The sequence below is a fragment of the Lindgomyces ingoldianus genome (assembly GCF_010093535.1).
Source record: "Lindgomyces ingoldianus strain ATCC 200398 unplaced genomic scaffold BDR25scaffold_2, whole genome shotgun sequence".
Taxonomy (NCBI): domain Eukaryota; kingdom Fungi; phylum Ascomycota; class Dothideomycetes; order Pleosporales; family Lindgomycetaceae; genus Lindgomyces; species Lindgomyces ingoldianus.
The window spans coordinates 2,488,011-2,508,294 of record NW_022985163.1 but is presented as its reverse complement, the minus strand read 5'-3'; the positions used below and the strand labels follow the sequence as shown (position 1 = coordinate 2,508,294).

The 20,284-nt window shown below is 51.9% G+C and overlaps 8 protein-coding genes across 8 annotated transcripts; 5 read left to right on the top strand and 3 right to left on the bottom strand.

Annotated features, from left to right (window-relative positions):
- Positions 1-207: 207 nt before the first annotated feature.
- Positions 208-2,005, top strand: BDR25DRAFT_331058 (mitochondrial carrier). Its single transcript, XM_033692592.1, has 3 exons — positions 208-566; positions 635-1,379; positions 1,449-2,005. The coding sequence occupies exons 1-3, from the start codon at positions 382-384 to the stop codon at positions 1,665-1,667; spliced, it is 1,149 nt and encodes a 382-aa protein (XP_033554115.1). The 5' UTR covers positions 208-381; the 3' UTR covers positions 1,668-2,005.
- A 169-nt stretch (positions 2,006-2,174) lies between these two features.
- On the top strand, positions 2,175-4,082 carry BDR25DRAFT_300262 (uncharacterized protein). Its single transcript, XM_033689335.1, has 4 exons — positions 2,175-2,510; positions 2,711-2,822; positions 2,969-3,085; positions 3,239-4,082. Exons 1-4 carry the CDS (start codon positions 2,216-2,218, stop codon positions 3,819-3,821), a joined length of 1,107 nt encoding a protein of 368 aa, XP_033554114.1. The 5' UTR covers positions 2,175-2,215; the 3' UTR covers positions 3,822-4,082.
- On the bottom strand, positions 4,080-5,366 carry BDR25DRAFT_300261 (anaphase-promoting complex subunit Apc5). The gene is made up of 4 exons (XM_033689334.1): positions 5,205-5,366; positions 4,909-4,983; positions 4,582-4,808; positions 4,080-4,507 (listed from the first exon to the last, which is right to left on the bottom strand). Exons 1-4 carry the CDS (start codon positions 5,230-5,232, stop codon positions 4,493-4,495), a joined length of 345 nt encoding a protein of 114 aa, XP_033554113.1. The 5' UTR covers positions 5,233-5,366; the 3' UTR covers positions 4,080-4,492.
- Positions 5,367-5,518: 152 nt separating this feature from the next.
- BDR25DRAFT_300259 (uncharacterized protein) lies at positions 5,519-7,148 on the bottom strand. The gene is made up of 8 exons (XM_033689333.1): positions 6,736-7,148; positions 6,589-6,639; positions 6,504-6,535; positions 6,437-6,453; positions 6,357-6,368; positions 6,208-6,305; positions 6,135-6,151; positions 5,519-6,075 (listed from the first exon to the last, which is right to left on the bottom strand). Exons 1-8 carry the CDS (start codon positions 6,770-6,772, stop codon positions 5,986-5,988), a joined length of 354 nt encoding a protein of 117 aa, XP_033554112.1. The 5' UTR covers positions 6,773-7,148; the 3' UTR covers positions 5,519-5,985.
- A 132-nt stretch (positions 7,149-7,280) lies between these two features.
- Positions 7,281-12,870, top strand: BDR25DRAFT_390811 (uncharacterized protein). The gene is made up of 6 exons (XM_033698116.1): positions 7,281-8,051; positions 8,103-8,884; positions 8,940-11,037; positions 11,092-11,321; positions 11,372-11,658; positions 11,706-12,870. Exons 1-6 carry the CDS (start codon positions 7,523-7,525, stop codon positions 12,589-12,591), a joined length of 4,812 nt encoding a protein of 1,603 aa, XP_033554111.1. The 5' UTR covers positions 7,281-7,522; the 3' UTR covers positions 12,592-12,870.
- Positions 12,871-13,409: 539 nt separating this feature from the next.
- BDR25DRAFT_339224 (uncharacterized protein) lies at positions 13,410-14,647 on the bottom strand. The gene is made up of 2 exons (XM_033693360.1): positions 14,430-14,647; positions 13,410-14,261 (listed from the first exon to the last, which is right to left on the bottom strand). Exons 1-2 carry the CDS (start codon positions 14,526-14,528, stop codon positions 13,593-13,595), a joined length of 768 nt encoding a protein of 255 aa, XP_033554110.1. The 5' UTR covers positions 14,529-14,647; the 3' UTR covers positions 13,410-13,592.
- Positions 14,648-14,878: 231 nt separating this feature from the next.
- BDR25DRAFT_321669 (GTPase activating protein) lies at positions 14,879-17,209 on the top strand (the record flags this gene model as incomplete). Its single annotated transcript, XM_033691982.1, has 6 exons — positions 14,879-15,112; positions 15,160-15,213; positions 15,263-15,872; positions 15,922-16,689; positions 16,741-17,050; positions 17,098-17,209. The coding sequence occupies 6 exons, from the start codon at positions 14,879-14,881 to the stop codon at positions 17,207-17,209; spliced, it is 2,088 nt and encodes a 695-aa protein (XP_033554109.1).
- Positions 17,210-18,776: 1,567 nt separating this feature from the next.
- BDR25DRAFT_339222 (uncharacterized protein) lies at positions 18,777-19,731 on the top strand. The gene is made up of 2 exons (XM_033693359.1): positions 18,777-18,914; positions 18,967-19,731. Exons 1-2 carry the CDS (start codon positions 18,832-18,834, stop codon positions 19,661-19,663), a joined length of 780 nt encoding a protein of 259 aa, XP_033554108.1. The 5' UTR covers positions 18,777-18,831; the 3' UTR covers positions 19,664-19,731.
- The last annotated feature ends 553 nt before the right edge of the window (positions 19,732-20,284 follow it).

Genomic DNA, 20,284 nt, shown 5'->3' with positions numbered 1-20,284 from the left:
TGGCGTCGGTTGATTCAAGTAGTCGTTGCTTTTCCCGTCAATCTTTAAGTGTTTGTCAAAGGTTTTATGATAACAATCATGATCCTTGGCGGAGTACGGATCCACAGACTGAAAGACAGAAGAGGGTGAAAAATGTTCCGATATGACGAAAGGCTGAACACCCTCGGCTTTCTCCTTGCGGGTTGCAGACGCTAAACTGTGTTGGGTTCCATCCCAAATTTCTCGATGATGAGTTCGAACTGTCGATCTCTTCAGACCTGTCTCCACACATTCCAGAGCATTTTCTACGTTTGCATTCCTCTTGAACACATCTAATTTTTCTACAATACTCTCGGAAACCCCTACCCTCGCCCTGACGTCTGCCCTCTGCTCTTTCCATACATGACATTGGAACACGCCGCGCATCCTCGAAATTTTCGAGAAGACAGCACACAATTCAAGCAGACCCTTCCGACACAGCCGCGAGGAATTGGGAATGTGTTATCGCAGAATAAGTCCGATGGTGCCCCGGTAGCAGCGGGTGGCTCGCCGTTTGAAAAGTCATGGGCGCATTTCATCGCTGGAGGGTACGAAGCCCCATCTTTCTAGCCAACTCTGGCGACTGTGGTCGATAAATTTATTGACAATTATCTAGTCTAGGTGGTATGGCCTCCGCAACCCTCACCGCCCCGCTCGACGTCCTTAAGACCCGCCTTCAATCAACCTACTACCAACAACACCTCGTCGCGGCCCGCGCTGCTCGCGGTCTCCCACCCATCGAAACGATGTCCCTAGCCCGCAGCTCGTTCCTCCACATTCGCGAAACCGGCGAGATATTATGGCAGGTTCCGAAAGCGGAGGGCTGGAGAGCGCTCTTCAAAGGCCTCGGTCCGAATCTGATTGGTGTGGTGCCCGCGCGGGCCATAAACTTCTATACGTACGGAAATGGGAAGAGGATAATTAGCAACTACTTTAATGGCGGGAATGAAGCGGCCTGGGTGCATTTATGCGCGGCTGCGTGTGCGGGAGTGGTGACCGGGACAGCGACGAATCCGGTCTGGCTGGTCAAGACGCGGTTGCAGCTGGACAAAAGTATTCATGCGGATGGCCGGAGTCGGCAGTATAAGAATGCGTTGGACTGCACCATGCAGACGTTGAGGAATGAAGGGATCCCGGGGTTGTATCGGGGGTTGACTGCAAGTTATCTGGGCGTTACGGAGAGTACGTTACAGTGGATGTTGTATGAACAGATGAAGCTGGCTCTGGCGAACCGGGAGGAAAGAAGGGTGCATAGTGGGCGAGCGCCAACCGTCTGGGACCAGACAATTGCGTGGACTGGGAAGATTACGGCGGCGGGATCGGCGAAGTTTATTGCGGCTTTGCTAACGTATCCGCATGAGGTACGTCCCATCAATTCTCCAGCTTTTTTTTTTTAGCTCCTGGAGAATGGTGCTAACACTTCTCTCCAGGTCGTCCGTACACGCTTACGACAAGCCCCCATGGAAAATGGACACCTCAAATATACTAGCCTAGCCCAATGCTTCCGGCTAATCTTCAAAGAAGAAGGTATGGTAGCTCTCTACGGCGGCCTTGTTCCACATATGCTTCGAGTCGTCCCTAGCGCTGCTATCATGTTCGGAACTTACGAGGGAGTGTTGAAGCTGCTTGGAACAAGCAGCAACATGTAATCCTACCTCCTTTCTACTTCCTTTCTACTTTCTCCTTTCCCATTCGGAAGGCTGTTCTGTATCAATATTATTGCTAGAGGGATTGGGATTAGCACGGGGCGCTTAGGTTCGTTGGCTGGTTCGGTTCTGTAGTCCCGGCTCAAAACTCTTCTCTTTTCGTGTGGTGTACGATAGTTGAATGGTGCTATGGAACGTCATGACGCTGTATTAAAGTTTTATTGGAGGCTACACGGCTGGGGTGCTGAGGTGTACTGTAGGGAAGCCAATGGGAAACGGGGGTTGAGTTTCTTGGGATGGATATTGGATGAACTCGACCCTCTGGTGTACATTTGAAATATAGCAGCATATAGGTATCTCTTGATGAAACCAACTCAACAAAATTGAATGCAACGACATGAAGACATTTGAAGGGGAAAGATGCACGTGGCGGCGTAACTTGCCCTCTAGTCCTGGAGATTGAGATTTCGCCGGCGCTCCATCGGCCCAGGTCAACTTTTCCAAACCCTCCAACCACCCGTCACCACCACCACCATCACCACACACCCACAATGTCAACCCACCTCCCCCTCCGTGTCCTCCGCAGACCTCCTGGTCCTTCCACCCGCCAATGCATTTTCTTCCCTCAGCCAGTCCACTCACGCGCACGGCGCCCCCCCACAATCCCAACCCACCTTTACCGTAACATCTCATCCACGCCCGCGTTCCAGAAAACAAAGCCCCTTATGGACCCCTCCCAAATCCGCGCGGCGACAAAGAATCAAAAAAGTATGGCGCCGGCGTCAGCGATCCAGGAGCAGATTGATAATCCGGATTTTATGCCCGATGAACATGGGTTGTTACCTGGTATGTTGGATGAGATTTCGTTTATCGATGGATGTATGGGTAGTATAGGCGGGGAAAGCGAAGTGTTGGAGGATGAGGTTAAGTATAAGGGCAAGTACAAGGTCAATTGAGCACCTCCTCGGTGAGGTGGTGTTAATGAGGGATACAATTTAGTATTTATGATTGTGGATTTTGCTGATTTTTTGGAATTGTTTGATTAGGTACAATCATCCGTCCTTCATGGCGCGAATTACCGAACCCATTCACGGAACCAAAAAATAGGGCTTACTATGAATGGCGGTGGCTCAAGGCGCGAATTACAGATTTGTTCTCGTATGTTGAACCCCCCGTATCCCTCTCATGTTCCCCCGCAATTGTCGAGGTTGTCCGTCCGTGTGCAATAGCAACAGGCGGGGGTTGTTCCCCTTGGCTTGCTTGGGCAGATGCATAGAAGCTGATTGCGAATGTGGATGATACAGGCGCTTTGTATACAAATTTCGGGTCAGGAAGGGCAAGGGCAGGCCGAAGCTGAGTCGGAAGTCGGCTTTGGCGGATGCGAAGGTGGCGTATGAGGAGATGTGGAAGAGGTTTGCCGAGTATGTGTTCATGTCCAATTCCTTTATATACTCCCTCTCTGCCTTTCCCCTCCAATTCCCTCGTCTCTTCCCTCCTTCTCAACCACCCCTCCCACTTAATCACCCACCCCCAGCCCCATCCTAAGACCCAATCTAACAGCCCCGTCTCATCAGCAAAGACGAAAAAGCCCTCCAGGAAATCTGCCTCTCCTCCATCATGAAGCCCCTCATAACGCACCTCGCCGCGCGTCCCGCGACCCAAACAATAACATGGCGGCTCCTCAAGCACCACCGTAGCCCCGTCATCGTCTCCAATCGATCGTACAAATTCTCTCAGCGCGGTTTCGAGGAAAGCGCTATGCGTCAGATTACTATACGGTTTCGAACTAGGCAGTTGATTACCACGTATGATAAACCTAAGGTGGTGCCGACATCGAGGGGAAAGCAGAAATACAACCCCCTTCAATCCCTAGCCCGCCCCGCAAACATAAACCCTGTCGATGCCGACGTCCTCTGGACGCCCTCCGGCCCAAAACCCCGGGAAGAAGTCGAAGGCGACGGCGGCCCTAGCATCTCGCGCATAGAAAAAGACGTAGACGAATACGTAGTCTTTCAGCGAATGATGAAGCGAGGGAAAGAGGAGGAATGGAAAATTTGGGGTTGGGCAACTCCGACGGATTTGAAATCTATTAAGGAAGAGGATGAGTTTATGCGGAAGATGGAGGAATTTAACTTGGCGCATCCTGATGCTGTGTAGAGGGGAGGGGAAGGGAGTGGGCAGAGTGAGATACGTTAGTTGGAGGGAACAGAAGATGGAGGGTGTGAGGGGACGGCGGTGCAATGTAGAATTATTGTGAAAGATAGGACTTGGGGCCTCCAACTACGCCGATTCTGAGAGTGTATACTGTACAGGTATATGTATGGAAAAGAACTACACCTCCCGTCGTTGGGCTTTGCGGTTATGGCACATTCACAGTAAGGCATTCAAGACAACATATTCACAGCAGTTCCATGACTCAAATCCCATAACAATTCCATTGCTATTAGGTAAATGAATGACCGACAGATCGACGACTAAAAAGACCGAAAAAGAGTGTGCCACCGTTATCAGTATGGCTGGCGCAGGCGAGCAAACCATAGCTAAAATACCCCTCTCTCCTAAACTCATGAAGAATCGTAACAAAAGCAGAAGGAAGTAGAGCACGTTGTCACTTTCTAGCCGGCTGTAAGACAGACGCCTATCCGGTGAAACAGGGTATCATCCTCATGCCCCCCCCTTCCTTCCGTTCCTCGAGTTGATGGGCAAACCAAGGGGATTGTAATTGTGGCTGTGATTGTCAATAGTGGGTTGTCCTTGGGAGAAACGCCAGCGAGAGCAAATGTCCCACTGGAACTGAAGGCGGGCGCGGCGTGAGGCGATGGGGGTGGCTAGAATCCGTGGACCTGAATACATTTATCGTTAACAAACCTCAACCCTAAAAGGCCGATGCAACCGAGGGGGGTGGTGGACAACGCACTTTGATGTCCTTAGAGTCTAGGCCTAGGCCGTCCTTCTTATCGACGAGGAATTCCTGCACATCCTTTCGTTGGTCGCCTTGGAGCTGGATCACCTCGCCCATCTCCGTGTCGTTCACGATGGTGCCATTGCAAGCGAACTTCTTCTTGATGACCTTGAGGATCTTCTTTTGGTCGAATTTCTTGGGCAAGCCTTGGACCGTCGTCAACGTCTTACGACCATTGCGTTCTGCACCATCCATGGTTAGCGGGAGTGCCCGTTGCGGGGAGACCCAACACAAGACAACCACCCCCCTCCGAAATCGGAGAAGCCGTGGACGAGTACTTACGCTGGATACGTATGTGAATGTAGTTCTGCGACTGCTTGGTTTCGCCAGTATCCTCATCGGCCTCGGCGAAGGGGTCTGCAAGGCTGAGTTAGCTGAGCTCGGGGACGAGGTCAAATACGGCCACAGGCGACGACAGCGAGGACAGCGACGACAGTGTGACTCTTTGAATCTCTATTGAATAACCTGTATACCAGCACTCTAAGATATCCAACGTCGCGGCCGTCGGGACGTGGTGTCGCATGATGACGGGTTTCAGGTGATGTGCGGGGAGGGCTGGGGGGAGGGCTCAGACTCACCGAAAGTCTTGAGATTCTCGATGGACATAAACAGCTGTTTGTCCCGAAAACTTGGGGTAAGTCTGTTGAAGAGGAGTGGGGAGGATGCGATCGATGCGCCGCTGACGATACTCTGGAGTGGTAGACTGGTGTGGGTGGTGAGAGTGGAGAGTGGAGAGTGGTAGGATGGCTGCTCTTTATGAGGGTGAGGAGGGGAATGGGTGAGTCTGCGTGAAGCGGCGAAGGCTCAGCGCTTGGTATACGCTCGGGCCACTTTGCATTGCCACCAAAACAGCAGCGCCTGCCACCCCCTTCACCAATCTGCATCCTCCGAAGTGCTCGCAGGCCGGACCCCAGAGTCACGTATGTCAGGCATTCACTCTTCTAAATTTGAAGAATGGGCATTTTCACCGTGCACACCGGATGCCTAGCACCATCCGGTCGACAGTGATAGTTTCGCCTGAAAGAGTCTCTGTCTGTTAAATCACTCACACATCAAAGCGTGACCTCCGCCTCGGCTGGTATCACATTCTAGCATGCTTTTTCATCTCACAAAACGCCATGCTTCCATGCATGTGATGTGTTTGTCGTGCAAATCCGCCGGACGGCAGAGCCTTTGATCTGCATCTGCATTCTGCATGGACGCATGAACGCTCTCTCGTTTGACAAACCCGCCCTGCAGCTCGCGGTCCGAATTCGAAAGTACAATTACAGTTGCCGACCGTTTTACTATTATCTTACAAGAACCAATTCAAACGCCCCTCCACACCGCGCTGGCATCCCTTGCCCGCAGTTGCAAAGATCATGACGGGGGTGCAGCAGGGGGGGCCTCAGTACCGGATCCCGCTCCAGTGCGCACTTGAGGAGGCGGAAGGAAGAGAGGCATGTATCCCTATGTGACACCGAGCTCAGTCCACGTACTCTCAAATCAGTTTCATGGGCTGGACTTACAACAATGAGCGACATGACTGAAGCCACATTAGTCTTCGTTCAAGTGTGCGGCAATTTCAGGAGGACAACTTACAGGCCATGCCGACGGAGAAATATGCCGGCGTTGACGAGGTCCGCTTTTGCTCTGGGGTCTCAGCGAGCCACGATTGCATAGCGAAAACTACAGAAGTCCTATCATGACGTTAGAATAAGTGTTCGAGAACATGCAGCTGGGATATTTACCATCCAACCATCCTATTCAGAGCCCGTAGCGTTAGCACAACCCATTGAATCCCTCCCTATCCGTTTTGGGACTGTCTTACTTGTTCCGAGTAAAGATCTAACACACGATATCAGCAGTGTGACACAACAGCCGGATGCGAAACTTACAGCAGCCATTGGCAGTGTGCTGGCCATGGTACCTGGAGACAGCCTGTCAGAGAGGACTATCACTCGCTGGCTGGGGATGGCATACTCGCTATATCGCCGTCCGACTTCTCCTTCGCCGGCTCGGCATAGGGGACGACTGTGGGGAGGTCAGTAGTCAGCAGGCACGTGACGCGAGCAGAAGGGCAATCCAAGGGTCTGGGAGAGCGTGGGAAGGGAAGAAGGTGCAACATACTGAGGTCCGCCCGACGCATGTCCTTCTTCGAAGCCATCTCAGTCAGGTGCTCCGTGGATGGAGCGGAGATGCCGGTAGAGGCCTTTAGACGGCGGTTGACGGTAAGAGGTCACGATGTATGGTGTGAGATGGTGTTGTCGTGGTGCTAGATAGAGGGTTCTAGCTCCGAGGACATGGACGACTGGGAATGTCACACAGAAGCGAGAGCGGCATCCAGCCGCCGCCGAAGCCGCCACCAATCACATCAGCAGGGACATTGCTTGCCCGTAGTCAACGGGGTGAAGACTCTCTCGTTGCGAGCAGAAAAGATGGGTGTGGTGCCTGACGCCTGTGGGTGTATTGTTGCTGCTGTGGATGCTTTGGCTACTATCGAGGCTGCTGCCCATTAACGTGCATGATGCACGCCCGCAGGCGGCAATATGGAAGTCGTTTTGCTGGATGGCGCCGGCGGTCGGCCTTTTATCAGTGGTTCCAGTGCACGGCTCTGGGGGGTGCTGGAAAGGAAGAAGCCCCCAGCTGGCCCACCTGGCACATCGGCTCGTACGGCTGATCCGCACTGTCCTTCCCTGTCGTCGTGCCCGATTCGTAAGATAACTCAACCCTCACTTCGCCGGTCTGCTCCCTCGCTGTCCGCCTCCCCTCTACTTCGATTTGCATCTGTTGTCCTGTACCACGTTCTCGCCCACCGCACATGCCGCTGCTGCTGCTTCCCTGCCCTCCTCGCGCCTTGCCTCCCAGCTCGACTCGACCCGGCCTCTCCTAGGACCATGAATTCGCTCTCGGTGCGATGACTTCTCGTCCTGGCCCGGGGATTCAAGAGTCTCTCCAGTATCGCGGGAGTGGAGGTCCTGCACGGGCTCAAGTCTGGTGCCGGCCCTCGAAGCCATCCAACAATCCCCAGAATGTCCCACTGCAAGACTGCATCGATCCCACCCTCGAGGAGCAGCGGCGGTCCGCGGAGGCAACACTAAGCAAGACTCGAGGCGTGGGACTCGCCAGGCCGAAGCCTGGATTCCTCGAAGGTATACAGACTGCGACCAGCGACCAGAACAGGCCTCCACCACGGGGGAAACCACAACTCTTCTTCAGCACCCTCGCAAGCAATGGCCCGGAGCAACCCCTCTACTCACCCCGTGGACCGCCTGTGGGCGTGGGAACAAACCTGCCAGTCCCTCCAAGACCGGGCGCCTCCCTCCCCGGTGATGGTTCGCAACTTCGACGCATCGTACCCGGTGGGACCGGCGTTAAGGGTGAGGCGGCGGTCAAAGCCCCCGGCACCGATGCTCCTGCGCCGGCGATGCTGTTCCCAGGCGGAAGTAAGTGTGAGAAGGCCCTTTCAAGGACTATTGCTAACACCAGCGTTGCAGAAACTGCTGACCTCTTCCCATGGTCGGGTAATCATCCCGAGGATACGCTGTCCGAGAGTTTGGTGAAGGCTGGTATAAGCAACAAGCCGCAGATCATGAACGAGACAAATACGGCCCGGCCGTCGCTGTGGTCAAACCTGAAGAACAAGTCTGGGCTCTCAACGCTGTCCACGCTATTCGTTGCGGTCCTTGAGAAGCGGCAGTCTTGTGGTCGTCTCACTACAGCAAACACGTTTAAGCCGCCGCCACGGCTTACGCTCAGAGAATCCACTCGAGAGACATGGTTGCACGATTTGGCGAATCCTACCGTGAGTTTGCGAAGGCTAAGCCGCACCATCCCACATGGCATCAATGGCAAAGGGCTACTGGAACAATGTCTCAACAAGAACATTCCAATTCCTCGAGCCATGTGGCTAGCCAAGTGTGTTGGTATCAACGAGATGCGCTCACACAAACGCAAAGGCCAAGCCGGCACCATAACTTGGGTTAGGGGCTGGACGAGTGCCGTGGAACAGTTTCTCGACAGCACAATTGCAACTATAGGCCAGCAGGAATGGAAGCCGAGGATAACATATGCACTGCAACTTGCGACCCACCTGTACAAAGAGCACCTGCTTGAAGTGGATCATTTTCTTGACTGGTTGCTCAAGAATCTCGAGTCCTGCCCTGCCGAAAGGTTATTTCTATGGCTTCTTCTTGTTTCCGTATATTGGGGCGGCCTGACCTGCTGTCGCCGCAGAGGCAAACGCCTAGGAGAGTCATTGCTCACGCATGCGGAAAAGGTATGATCTAACCCCCCAGCCTGGTCTCGTCTTTCTTTGCTTACAACCATGGTAGCAATATCAGCTCGAGCCAGACCAGGTCTCCCCTGTCCTTGAACTCCTCGAGAATACGATCGTCAAACTTCTTTCCACCAGCTCAGCCTGCTTGCTTCTCCCAAAGTCGTGGGATAGGCATGCCATTATTCTCCGCCGTCTTGTCGAAAAGCGTCCTTATCCGCGGGTGATTCACGTCATAGAAAGTTTAGATCGCAGGAACAGGCGGTTGGTTCGCTCGTCTAGCAATACCGCTGCTAGCATCCATGACTCAACTCGACAAGTACTGTCCTTACTCGACTCTGTGGATTATATTGGCGGCATTAGCATCGAAACACTTGCCTATCAGTGTATAGAACAGGTTCCAGACCCTCGGAATCTCATCTCCGTTGCCCTTCGATGGGCATCATCAGTACACCGTGAAGGATCTCATAGACTCTACTTGGTCACTCGGGTCATACGCAAATGGAGCCAACTGGGAGCCGACATTGACGACGCCATCCTTTCTCACCTTCATTCAGTGGCTTCGAGAAGAAATGTTGACCCTCGCAACGTATTTCGAATCATCGCCGAATTAGTCCGCTCCAAGACATTTTCCGTTGGAAGGTACCTGCAGTGGTTAATTGCAACTGGCTCGCTAAGCAAGAATTCTTCACCTGCGGCATGGCCATTACGACTCATCTCGGAAATCCCTCTCAGTGGTCTCTCTGAACAAATACTCAACTTGCGGAGCACACTCCTACACGGCTCTGCTTACTCTACCGAACTAGAAGACCAGATGATTTGCAACGCCCAATCCTGTATCCAGCAGCGAATTCCGGATCTATTCGATACGGCAGATTATTTTGGTCCGTCAACAGAAGTCAACCTTACAAGTGTCAGCTCGACGGTCCGATTAGAATTAGGCATATGGTTACGGCAGCAAGTCGCTGCAAATGTAGAGCTTGTTGAACGTGTGCCCACCAAGGACCCATCCATAGAGGAGCCTGGACCCGTTTGCACAATCTCTGCCCAAGACTTTCATGCCATAAGGTCTTATCTAGAAGACTTCGACGATCTTTCTGTTCTTGCAGACGTTCTAGGGTTAGCTGCCACTTCCTTGGACACCAATGTACTTACCTCCGTCGCGGACACTCTCCATTTCCACTACAAGGCTTTCAGTGCCATCGGAGCCTTTAAACCTCTGTTCCAAAAGATTGCGATGAGATACGCTGCAATTAGAACGGTTCGGTTCCCCGAGCGAGAATTACTAGTTTCTCTTATGGACGTTGCCCGTGCGGCGCGAGCGGACGAGCAACTTCTGCTGATGCTCGGATATGATCTCAGTCGATCCGAGCAAAAGAATTCACTAGCAGCTTGTTCTCCAGCCTCTGACAATATGGATACTGCTATGGATACGGATGATGAGATTGACCGTATTCTCTCCAGTGGCACTAGCATGGACCAGCAAGTCATGATGCGAGTCTTTGGCAAGATGGCATTTCGGCTAGAAGAACAGCTCAGCGCCGGCTCTGTTCAATCCGAGAACCTAGGACCGTGGTTCTATCGCCTGCGCAGCTTTGACGAAAAAGCTTTTGAGAAAATTTTGTCCGATTGGTTGAGTTCATTGTTGAACAAGCACCGAGGAAAGTTGATCCTTGTTGCCCTTCCCCCTTTGGTCGTGTCTGGCTGCCTGTCCTTGCTTCAATTTCTCGAGATTTCTAGGCGATGCATGAATGGACGAAAAGCGAGCAGCGACGAGGGGATTCTCAGAATGAGTGTGGAAGTCTTGAATGCGCTCCTACCATCTGAACAGCTCAGTCGACTTTGTCAGCCACAGGATGCCTACAGATTTCGCCTGGAGCAGCGCAAGCTCTGTCAGGGTTCAGATGGTCGCATTCTCCAAGTCATCCATGATACACTTGAAGCATCCTCACGACAGCTCTCCCCGGCACTAGCTAACCAAATCACCAACCTACTCTCAAGTAACCGTCTCCGTTCCGTCCTTCGACACTTTGCCGTGAGCGATATACAGCTCCTGTCCAGATCACTTGGTGTTGGGGTACGCTCCCCCGCAGGGATTCTAAATTCTCGACTCAAGTCATTGCTTGATGGCCTCCTAGATCCGGCCGACCACCTAGGTTTGTGATCCATGTGCCTTGATCCACACATAGCATTTCTAACAATCCATGCAGAACTCACTCAGAAGAGCTTAGAGCAACAGGTTTATGCAGTCATTGATTCTGCCAATGATTTAAGTCTTCCATTCTGCCAGTTAGAGATTCGACAATTCTCCGCTATGTGCGACTCATCTGCCGAGGAGATTTCCAATGCATTTCTCGAAGCCATTAAAGCGGCAGTAGAGAAGAACGAATCACCGTGGTCGGACCTAGTTGCTGGACTTGACACAGACCTGACCTGCAAGGTATGAAACAGATCAAGAAGTTAAATGAACTGATGGACTGATATGAACAGATTCGTGAGCACGCAGAACGAAAAATTCTCAATGCCTCTACTTTCCTCAGCAGCCCCACCATGCTTGAGCCTCAGAATTTCAGCAGTGACAATGAAGCTTTAGTTCAAAAGTTCTTAACAGTCATAGATTTAACAGCTTCGGGGGTTTCGGGGGATGGACAGTCTTCTTTTTTCGCCTCTGTCGCTGAAAGACTAAAGGGGATGTCTGAAATACTGGGTATGCCGAATGATTATAGTGATGCTGTAATGAAGAATGTCTCGCCTGTGGTATCTCAACTTTCTCCATGGTATGTTGTCTTCTTCGAGATCAAAGTGCGCTTGCTAACTTATCAAGGCTACACGCACTACTGCGTCTCATAGTTGTACAAGATTCGATGCTATCAAGCAAGGCGGGGAGCCAACATCAAGCCGCTCTACTATTGAGCCTTCGTTCTCTCTTCACTCACCCAGCCCTCCGGAACTATGCTTCCATGTCCGAATACATCTTCGATGTCGCCGCGGTTCTTTCGGATGAAGTTTCGGATGAAGTCCGGGCTCATCTATACAAGCTCGAGACTGCGAAGCCCATGGAAGACCCTCGTTGTGCTTTTATCTTCGGCTCGGCGCCCCCTCTGGACGGCTGGCTTGCGCTCACAAAACCAGTCACTCCTTCTCTCACTCCACAGACCTCGTCCTCACAACAATCGCAACCATCACAGGCAGGCTACGGGCAGTCTCCTCATCATCAAACTCAACAACATCAATCGCCAAGTCCCTCCCCCATTCAGCGTTCAATGAGCCAACAGCAGCAGCAGCAGCAGCAAATGCAGGCCCAGGCTCAGGCTCGCATGTATCCCCAATACTCACAACACTCCCAACACAACAAACTACCCCCACAATTCCAACGCATAGGCTCTAATATCGGGCAAAATCCCACCCAGAGCCAATTACAGCAGATGCAGCAGATGCAGCAGATGCAAGGACTAGCACAGCAGCGCGCTACACAACCTTCGCCCGTTCAACTCCAACGACAAGCTTCCTCAACTTCTCAATCTCAGCCACAGGCACAGAGTGCCGTCGGTTTGGCGGGCAAGCAGGGCCTAGCGAAACAAGAAAAACCGGAGATGAGGCAGTTGCCGTTTGTGCTAAGAAGATGGGAGGTTTTGCCCGAGAGTGGGGGCAATCCGGCAGGGAATGAGACAGCGATTAGTTTGAGTTTGTTTGGGGCGAGGAAGGTATAGGAAGGAACGAACAATCTATCTACGGCATCATACGTACCCACGATTTCTCGACATTCTTTATACTACTATTTCCGGGACAGAGTTACTTGGATATTGGATATGTGTCTTTGGATTTATTTATTTCAAGCGTTCCAGCGGCGGCGTTATGTTTTGATTCTTAAGGTTTGGTCCGGTGTATGATTGGACTGGCCTTTGCATGCATCTATAGTTTCTTGGTGTCGATCGATCACGATCCAGATGGGCGATCTCATCAGATGGACGAGGATGTGGCGTTTCTGGTGGGTGGGTGGGTGGGTGGCTGCATGGTATGCGCATATGTGTGTGTGTGTGTGTGTGTGTGTGTGTGTGTTTGTCCTTTTGTCTTTGTCTTTACGGCCTCGGTCGACGAACGAGGTGCGGATATGTTTTAGGCCATCTACCTAGAATGGGGGTTAGTATCATTTGTGTATGTAGACAGCATTTATATATGAGAGAGAGCGTTATGGGATTGCCAGGCTGGTTGTAAAAATATTCTTGGTGTGGAGATGTCAATATCAGGGAATAGGAGTAGATAGATGGTGGTAGGGTTGTGTAAAGCATACCATTACATATCACGGAAGATGATCAAGATAGATTTGAGTTACTGAATTTCTTGCTAGGTTGAGGGAGGACGTCAACAGGATGCGGAATGATGGTTTGCATCCTGTTGCGTTGTTCTTCGTGAAGCAACGAGGAGTGGGCAAAGCTCAACCCCTTTCCTTTAATCAAAGGCAGTTTGAGATGGGATCTGATGAGGTTGTGCTTGTTGGATTTTGGTGGACGGATTGAGTGTGGGAGATAAACATATACTTCTCCATTCTGAACTAACCCTGACAATTATGTTTGTCGGTCTGTCGGTTGTGCCTGATTGTTTGAAGAGCCTTCGCTTGGCATCTCTACTCTGCTCGGCCTGCGTTTGTGCCAGAACTTCTCTCTCCCATGCTACCAAACAACAGACTGCTCTGTAGTACACTGCCCACATCTCACACCCCATTCGCAAGCTCCCCTTCTCCCCCTCCTCTAACAACCCAATCCCGCACCTGACCTTTCCAATCTGCAATCCTCCCATCCCTAATCTTAACCACCACAACCCTCACCTCCTCCCCCTCAACATAACACCTGGTCCCACCATCCCCCTCCCGCAGCTCCTCTTCCCCAGCCCCGCTCTCCCTTCCGCCAAGACCTCGCCACAACCCCCCACCAACCGGTGACGACGAGAAATTATCCTCATCCGCAGGGCCAAACGTATTATTCGCCAAATGCTGCGCACGATACCAATTCTCCGCCTCGCTCCCCTGCTCCACAATCTCAGCAATCCCATTAATTGTCGCGCTAATCCGACTGAGACTGGCGGTATTCATGCCCAGCAACAATTCTGCGAGACTGCCAGAGCGGACACCGCCTGGCCCGCCTCGGGTAGCGGGCGGTGAGGGACTGCGGCCAGGTCGCGAGAGGGTGGGCGGGCGGTGCGATATCCAGTCGTGGACGAGCAGCGAGACGAGTGGGTTGGAGGCTAGGTTTGTGTATTTTAGGGAGGAGGGGGGAGTGGTCATTATTATGGTGGGTGTAGATGTGTAGGGAGTGGAGGGGAGGTAGGTGTAGTTCATGAGGGAGATATGCGGGGTATTATGGGAGCAGGTTGCTAGGTGGAGCTGGGGTGGGGGGTTAGTGGTTGTTAACATTGGTGTAGAAGAGGGCATTCGGAGTTGCAATCAGTAGTAGAGTTGAAGCGCAAGAAATAGAGCGACCAAGAAAGCACGAGAGAGAGTAGATATACAGGGGGTAAAATTTGGAAAGACCACTAAATAAAGTGTACCTACAAACCGCGCGTTTTGAAGACATGTTATGACTTCCTCTGGGAGGGAGGTGGATATCTCGGGTGACGTAGTGGAGGCCTCGGCTGGTGTGGCGGAAGCCATTCTGGAAATTGGAAGGGATTTGCTCCTCAGAGGGATCCAAGCTAGGGGGGGGCTTGATGGAGGTAGAGAAACGCGGGCGTCTGTATCAGAAACGTAGGGCGGCAGTGGAATGAATGGCAGGCGGACGGCATTGACGGGTGATGCGGATGGTCGCTGCTGGCACGGTTCCTTGATGGCCCATGCACACGAGGCCCGCCGCCCGAAAGCTTGACCTCCATGTCGTTGCTTCCCTTTGCCACATCACATCTGCTACATCGACCAACTTCTGTCCTTACCCTGCCCTTTCTTCCCGCGACCTCGCGACTGATCCTCACACGCGTGTATCCGACGGGCTCGCTCCCACCGCAGCCATGTCTACCCTCCCACCTACGCTTCCGCCTGTGGAGAGCAATGACAGCGGCTTCAATCCAGACTTCTCTAGCACCGCCGCTGCTAACGGCAATGGCCATGCAGATGGCGCGACCGTGTCGCCTGTCAATGGCCCAGGACCAGCGCCCCCTGTCCAGCCGCCGGAACCGTCGAAGCAACAAGATAGTCCTGATCCGCAGACACAGAAGGCCGTTCAGGATGTCCTCTACTCCGACGTATGCTTTCCAATGCCCTTCCGTAGTATCCTACTAACGATAGATAGATTGGCGTCAACACCCTCCTCAATCGCCTTAAAGCCAGCGTTGCTAGCGCAAGAGTCAGCTCCTCCATCCCGCTGCTATATCACCCCCTGCTAACGGTTTCAGGACTTCGCGAGCTTTCTCAAGCGCCGCGGTGCCATGGAAGAAGAGCATGCCAACAACCTAAAGAAGCTCAGTAAACTCACCCTCGACAATATCCGCAAGGCCGAGGCCCGTCATGAGAGCTACCAGCACCAGTTCGAGCAGGTCATGCACGCCAACGAGCGCATCGCCGACAATGGCACCCAGTTCGGACTCGCCCTCCACGCCATGCACGAGAATCTTCTGCAGCTGGCCAACAAGATGGATGGCAGTAGGAAGACGTGGAAGCAGCAGGGTCTGACCGCGGAGAAGAAGGTCCAGGACGCCGAGGCCCTGGTGGAGAAGGCGAAGGCTAAATACGATCAATTGGCCGAAGATCTAGATCGTGTCAAGACCGGAGACACGGGTGCGGGCAGGAAGTTCGGGCTCAAGGGGCCTAAGTCGGCGCAGCAGCATGAGGAGGATTTGCATCGTAAGGTCCAGGCTGCAGACCAAGACTATTCGTCCAAAGTCCAGACTGCACAGTTGTATCGGAAAGAGTTGGTGGCTACAACGCGTCCGCAAGCTGTTTCTGCGCTTGTGGATCTCATCAAGGAGATCGACGCTGCGTTGACTATGGAAATGCAGAAGTACGGTATGTTAACGAGAGCCCTAATGGTTGTGCGACTGGCTCACGTTACCAGCTTCTTTCAACGAAAAATTGGTCGTCAATAATGGCCAGGTCGTCAGTCCTCAAGGCCTCAGGGGTACCACAGGGCAACCGCCACCAAGTATGAATCAAGTCATCTACCAGATCAACAACGACAAGGACTTCGATGACTTCATTCTGAAACACTCCTCCAAGATACCCTCTGTCCGTTCTGAGCTGCAGTATGTGAAGCATCCAACACTTGCACCGGCTCAAACAAAACCAACACCCCTCCCTTCTAATGACACTCGCACTTCACTGCAAATGCCATCAACTCAGCCTCAGTCTTCGTTCTCTATGCAACCCCAGCCTCAGCCTGAATCAACACAGTCTCCGCAGCAATACAAACTCCCAGCTCAACCTGAGCCTGTGCAGCAACCCAGTTTCCAGTCGTACAACATCGGACTCCAGCAACAACAGCAGTACAATCCTCCAGCGCCGACATACCCAGGCGCCCAGACATATTCCCCTATAGCTCAGAACCCATATTCTCAACCCCAATCAGATTATCCAAGAGGGCCGGTAGGACAATCAACGGCTCAGCAGTCCGCTGGCGTCACGTACAGTGGCTCTTCGCCTCCTGTTAATCCTGTCTTCGGCGTCAACCTTGAGGAACTGTTCAGGAGAGACGGGTCTCCAGTACCAATGGTCGTGTATCAGTGTATTCAGGCGGTTGATCTCTATGGATTGGAAGTAGAAGGCATCTATCGCATTCCGGGAACTTCATCTCACATCCAGGCCATGAAAGCGCTCTTCGACACCGGTATGTCCTATTTCTTATTACAGTTATCTCCATTTTACTAATTCGTTACAGATGGATCTCAGGTTGACTTCCGTAATCCCGAGGCTTTTCAACACGACGTCAACAGCGTGGCAGGACTTCTGAAGCAGTTCTTCCGCGAGTTACCTGATCCGCTCTTGACAAGTGAATTCTACTCAAAGTACATTGAAGCCGCTCGCATCGAGGATGATACTATGCGCCGCGACTCAATGCACGCGCTCATCAACGCTCTCCCAGACCCGAACTATGCAACTCTCCGGGCGCTCGTCCTCCATCTATACCGTGTACAACAGGCTTCAGAAGTGAACCGCATGAGCACTGCCAATTTGGGCATTTGTTGGGCGTAAGTACTGAAACTTCTGTCCGTAAAACTCGTCTAACCCTTTCCAGGCCTTCAATTATGGGACCCCACAAGGGCAACAACATGGCAGATGCCGGTCTTCAAGCTCGAGTCATCATCACTATCTTAGACAATGTTCTTCAGATCTTCGATGAAGATTAAGTCGCAAGAAGTCCCATCTCTCTGGAATTGTTAACTTATTCGTCGTGCGCAGGGAGACGTGGTACGAGCCGACTGCACCTTCGCCGCCACCAACACGTCAGTTAACAAGCATGCAGCCTGAGGAGCAATACGAGCTTGCGTCTGATTTTCCTTCATCTTTGCCTCCGAGTGAACCCACACGCGAGGAGCGAGCCCCGCCTTCGTACGACGATGCGATTCAAGCGTGGTCGAATTCTGTGAGACCGATTTCTTTGGGGCCTACCCCGCGGACGAGACAGTCAGTGAAGACATTGTCGCTTCTTTTCCACTGAGCAGACAGAGACTGGTCTGAAGAAGGTTAATTGGGGTGGTCAGCAATTAGCTCTTCCTTCACAGTCAGCTTTTTATGTCTTTTGTCGTTCTTTTGGATATCTTCGGACCAGGGTTCCTTGGCTATGGCAATGGCGCTAGCGTTGGATTGCTTGCATGCTGATTGCACGAACCAACCTGTAGTGTACGATATGATGCTTAGTACTTGCACACCCCCTCTTCTCCACCTCTTTAGGGAGTTTCCTCCTCGTACCTTGACGAACCCTTCTTCTATACCCTCTGGAGGAAGTTAAAGCCTAGGTATGGAAAGTTCCAAGTCGGAAATATGTACTATAGTCTGCTTTTACAATATCGTATACCTTTACAAGATCTATCATACCCTCTTGTTAGGTGTACGATACACAGTGGGGTGTATTTCCACCTGCGCTTCTTGAACAGAGATGCGGTCCGCTGCTGTCACCCGCCCTAGGGCTCCTCCACCACACAGTGACCAGCCTACGACAGTGCCTTCTCACGTTCCGATGGATTAGGTGTGGTACCCGCCAGTCTCCGATATGCTGCCGGTTATGATACAACTTTGTTGTACGACAGCGGGCACAGCTCTGAGTGATTGGTTAGTTAGCTCAGGATGGAGCTGTGAAGACATAGTGGCCCACAATTCGAAGAAATCTCACTTTATTAGCTATTCCAGTCAGTTTTTTGCTGAGACTGCTAGCTTGGTGCCGTCTGCAGGCCCAGGTAAGAAGTGATCAAGATTTCGCCATTGAGCAGAGAAATTAACGATAGTTACCGGCTCTGTTCATGAATCAAGACTCACGTAACGCAGTTCAGAAGCAACGTTTCTCCGCCTCAAACCTTGCGGAATCTTGTGAGACCGTGCCGTGCTTTGACAGGGGACAGCATAAGGGGCCGTCTCGCCGTCTTCGGTCCGGCTTCCACTCCATGCATGAGCACAGAAGAATGAAAGCGTCTGCCCATAAAAATGTATTCTCGGTCTAGCGCGCGCAGCATGTCGCGGGCTATCCTTCGCACGTGTTGCACAACATGCTCAAGAAGGCCTACGGGAGAGATGGTTTTGTGCAGTCAAAAGATGTGGATGTGGATGCGGATTGCATCATTAATCCTTACAGTTTAGGTACCGCTTCGACATGCGCGCGTAGCTAGCTCTGATTTCTACCATGTTTGTGACTGGGGTTGTATAAAAGGGTTTGGGAGTCTGTTTTTCCTGAGCCTCTCTTCGTGGCTTTATTTTGTAACAGTCCCTTCTCTTGTCTTTAACTGTTCCTAAATTTCTTACTCCATCACTCGCTAACATGAACTCGGCGCCATCACTCAGGCCCTCTTTCAAGACCGAGCGCTCTGCTACTAAACCCTTCAGAGCCACGGCGCCGGTCACGTAAGTTCCTTGTCACAAGCCTTTAGATACACGCACGACTAACTAATGTAAGTCATCATGAGGCAACTCATCAACTCCCGTCGCTTAAGGTGGTGCTCGGTGGACATACAGCCACGTCCTCAGTCTATTCCTCAAGTCCTCCAGCTTCTTGCGTCTACCTCGGAACGCCAAATTCTACGCCGCTGCGGCCAGACGTACCCCGGAACCAATATTCTGCTTCTAACTCTGGATCTTCATCTTCCGCGCACTCTCCAACCTTGAATTCTCCACCTTCACCTCCACAACCGCATCAAGATTCCACTCCGCATTTTTCCTTTGCTTGCGATCGAAGTCTGGACTTTCCACCACATACATTTAGAAAGACAACACCCTCCCGTCGTAAAGCCTCTAGTTCTAGATCTGGATCTGGATATGGATCTAAAGAAGCTTCCCGAAAAAGGGCGGCCACCATGGCGAAATGTCGTATGGATGAGAGTGCGTGTAGGTCGGCACTACAAGACGCTCTGCTGGAAGCAAATCCCAACATCCCTGAACTTGCGGGATGGACGAGACTCAAGGCAAATAATATAAACGCGTCGAAAACCACGAAGCCTCCCACGTTCAATAAAATGGATATTTTTCAGACGGGCACGAAGGTTATTCGGCAGGATAACGTGATTTTGGGGAGGATGTTGAGGTGTCTGGAGGAAGTGGGACATACGGAGATGGTGGAGGAGTTGAGGGAGGCGATTGCGAATCGTGGGTGTTGAGCAGCTTCATTGTTGAATGGTGGATGAAGAATCGGGGTCATGAATTAGGGTGGGACAGTATAGCGTTGCTGGGGTGTATTGTTTTGTGAAGCTTGGTGTCTGGTTGGGAAAATGATTCTGTGTCTGTCTCTATCTGGCTGTCTGATCATCTTGTAAACAGTAGCGGTTGTTGTGAAGTCTTCAAACTAGGTTTAGGAGCGTCTTCTTGTATCGTCCACAAAATGCCCCTGCCTGATCATCTTGAAAGGGCCACGCCACCTCCAGACATATTGAAGTGCAAATTTATTCACTATAGCTTGACATCGAAGCTCCAATTATCGGCTTTGGCATCCGCAGACGGATAAATGGCCTCGAATGTTCATCCATACACTTTCATCTCGAAAGCCTTTTCCTACTATGGGTGCGGGTTGCTGTATCAATCAAACCTGAGGAAAATGTCTGTGTTACTAACAAGTATTATTCCTCATGGAATTCAGGCTTAGGCGGCCAGAGCTTCCTCGGTAAGGTTCCAGAATCCAGTTTAGTCAGTGCTAATTCGACCTATTTAGTAGCATCACACACCCTCGTCAGTCTATCACTGATCACTGTGCCGCAACTCTCAGAAATGAGCTTCACTTCAGG

Excerpts from the sequence above, each read along its gene's own strand:
- BDR25DRAFT_331058 (XM_033692592.1), top strand. The coding sequence starts at position 382 with ATGACATTGGAACACGCCGCGCATCCTCGAAATTTTCGAGAAGACAGC. Across the intron at positions 567-634 it reads GCGCATTTCATCGCTGGAGG|TCTAGGTGGTATGGCCTCCG; the intron begins GTACGAAGCCCC and ends ACAATTATCTAG. Across the intron at positions 1,380-1,448 it reads TGCTAACGTATCCGCATGAG|GTCGTCCGTACACGCTTACG; the intron begins GTACGTCCCATC and ends ACTTCTCTCCAG.
- BDR25DRAFT_300262 (XM_033689335.1), top strand. The coding sequence starts at position 2,216 with ATGTCAACCCACCTCCCCCTCCGTGTCCTCCGCAGACCTCCTGGTCCT. Across the intron at positions 2,511-2,710 it reads TGAACATGGGTTGTTACCTG|GTACAATCATCCGTCCTTCA; the intron begins GTATGTTGGATG and ends TTGTTTGATTAG. Across the intron at positions 2,823-2,968 it reads CGAATTACAGATTTGTTCTC|GCGCTTTGTATACAAATTTC; the intron begins GTATGTTGAACC and ends TGGATGATACAG.
- BDR25DRAFT_300261 (XM_033689334.1), bottom strand. The coding sequence starts at position 5,232 with ATGTCCATCGAGAATCTCAAGACTTTCG. Across the intron at positions 4,984-5,204 it reads CGAGAATCTCAAGACTTTCG|ACCCCTTCGCCGAGGCCGAT; the intron begins GTGAGTCTGAGC and ends TCAGCCTTGCAG. Across the intron at positions 4,809-4,908 it reads CATTCACATACGTATCCAGC|AACGCAATGGTCGTAAGACG; the intron begins GTAAGTACTCGT and ends TGGATGGTGCAG.
- BDR25DRAFT_300259 (XM_033689333.1), bottom strand. The coding sequence starts at position 6,772 with ATGGCTTCGAAGAAGGACATGCGTCGGGCGGACCTCA. Across the intron at positions 6,640-6,735 it reads CATGCGTCGGGCGGACCTCA|TCGTCCCCTATGCCGAGCCG; the intron begins GTATGTTGCACC and ends ACCTCCCCACAG. Across the intron at positions 6,536-6,588 it reads GTCGGACGGCGATATAGCGA|GTACCATGGCCAGCACACTG; the intron begins GTATGCCATCCC and ends GGCTGTCTCCAG.
- BDR25DRAFT_390811 (XM_033698116.1), top strand. The coding sequence starts at position 7,523 with ATGACTTCTCGTCCTGGCCCGGGGATTCAAGAGTCTCTCCAGTATCGC. Across the intron at positions 11,038-11,091 it reads AGATCCGGCCGACCACCTAG|AACTCACTCAGAAGAGCTTA; the intron begins GTTTGTGATCCA and ends CAATCCATGCAG. Across the intron at positions 11,659-11,705 it reads GTATCTCAACTTTCTCCATG|GCTACACGCACTACTGCGTC; the intron begins GTATGTTGTCTT and ends TAACTTATCAAG.
- BDR25DRAFT_339224 (XM_033693360.1), bottom strand. The coding sequence starts at position 14,528 with ATGGCTTCCGCCACACCAGCCGAGGCCTCCACTACGTCACCCGAGATA. Across the intron at positions 14,262-14,429 it reads GTCTTCAAAACGCGCGGTTT|CTCCACCTAGCAACCTGCTC; the intron begins GTAGGTACACTT and ends CCCCCACCCCAG.
- BDR25DRAFT_339222 (XM_033693359.1), top strand. The coding sequence starts at position 18,832 with ATGAACTCGGCGCCATCACTCAGGCCCTCTTTCAAGACCGAGCGCTCT. Across the intron at positions 18,915-18,966 it reads AGAGCCACGGCGCCGGTCAC|TCATCATGAGGCAACTCATC; the intron begins GTAAGTTCCTTG and ends AACTAATGTAAG.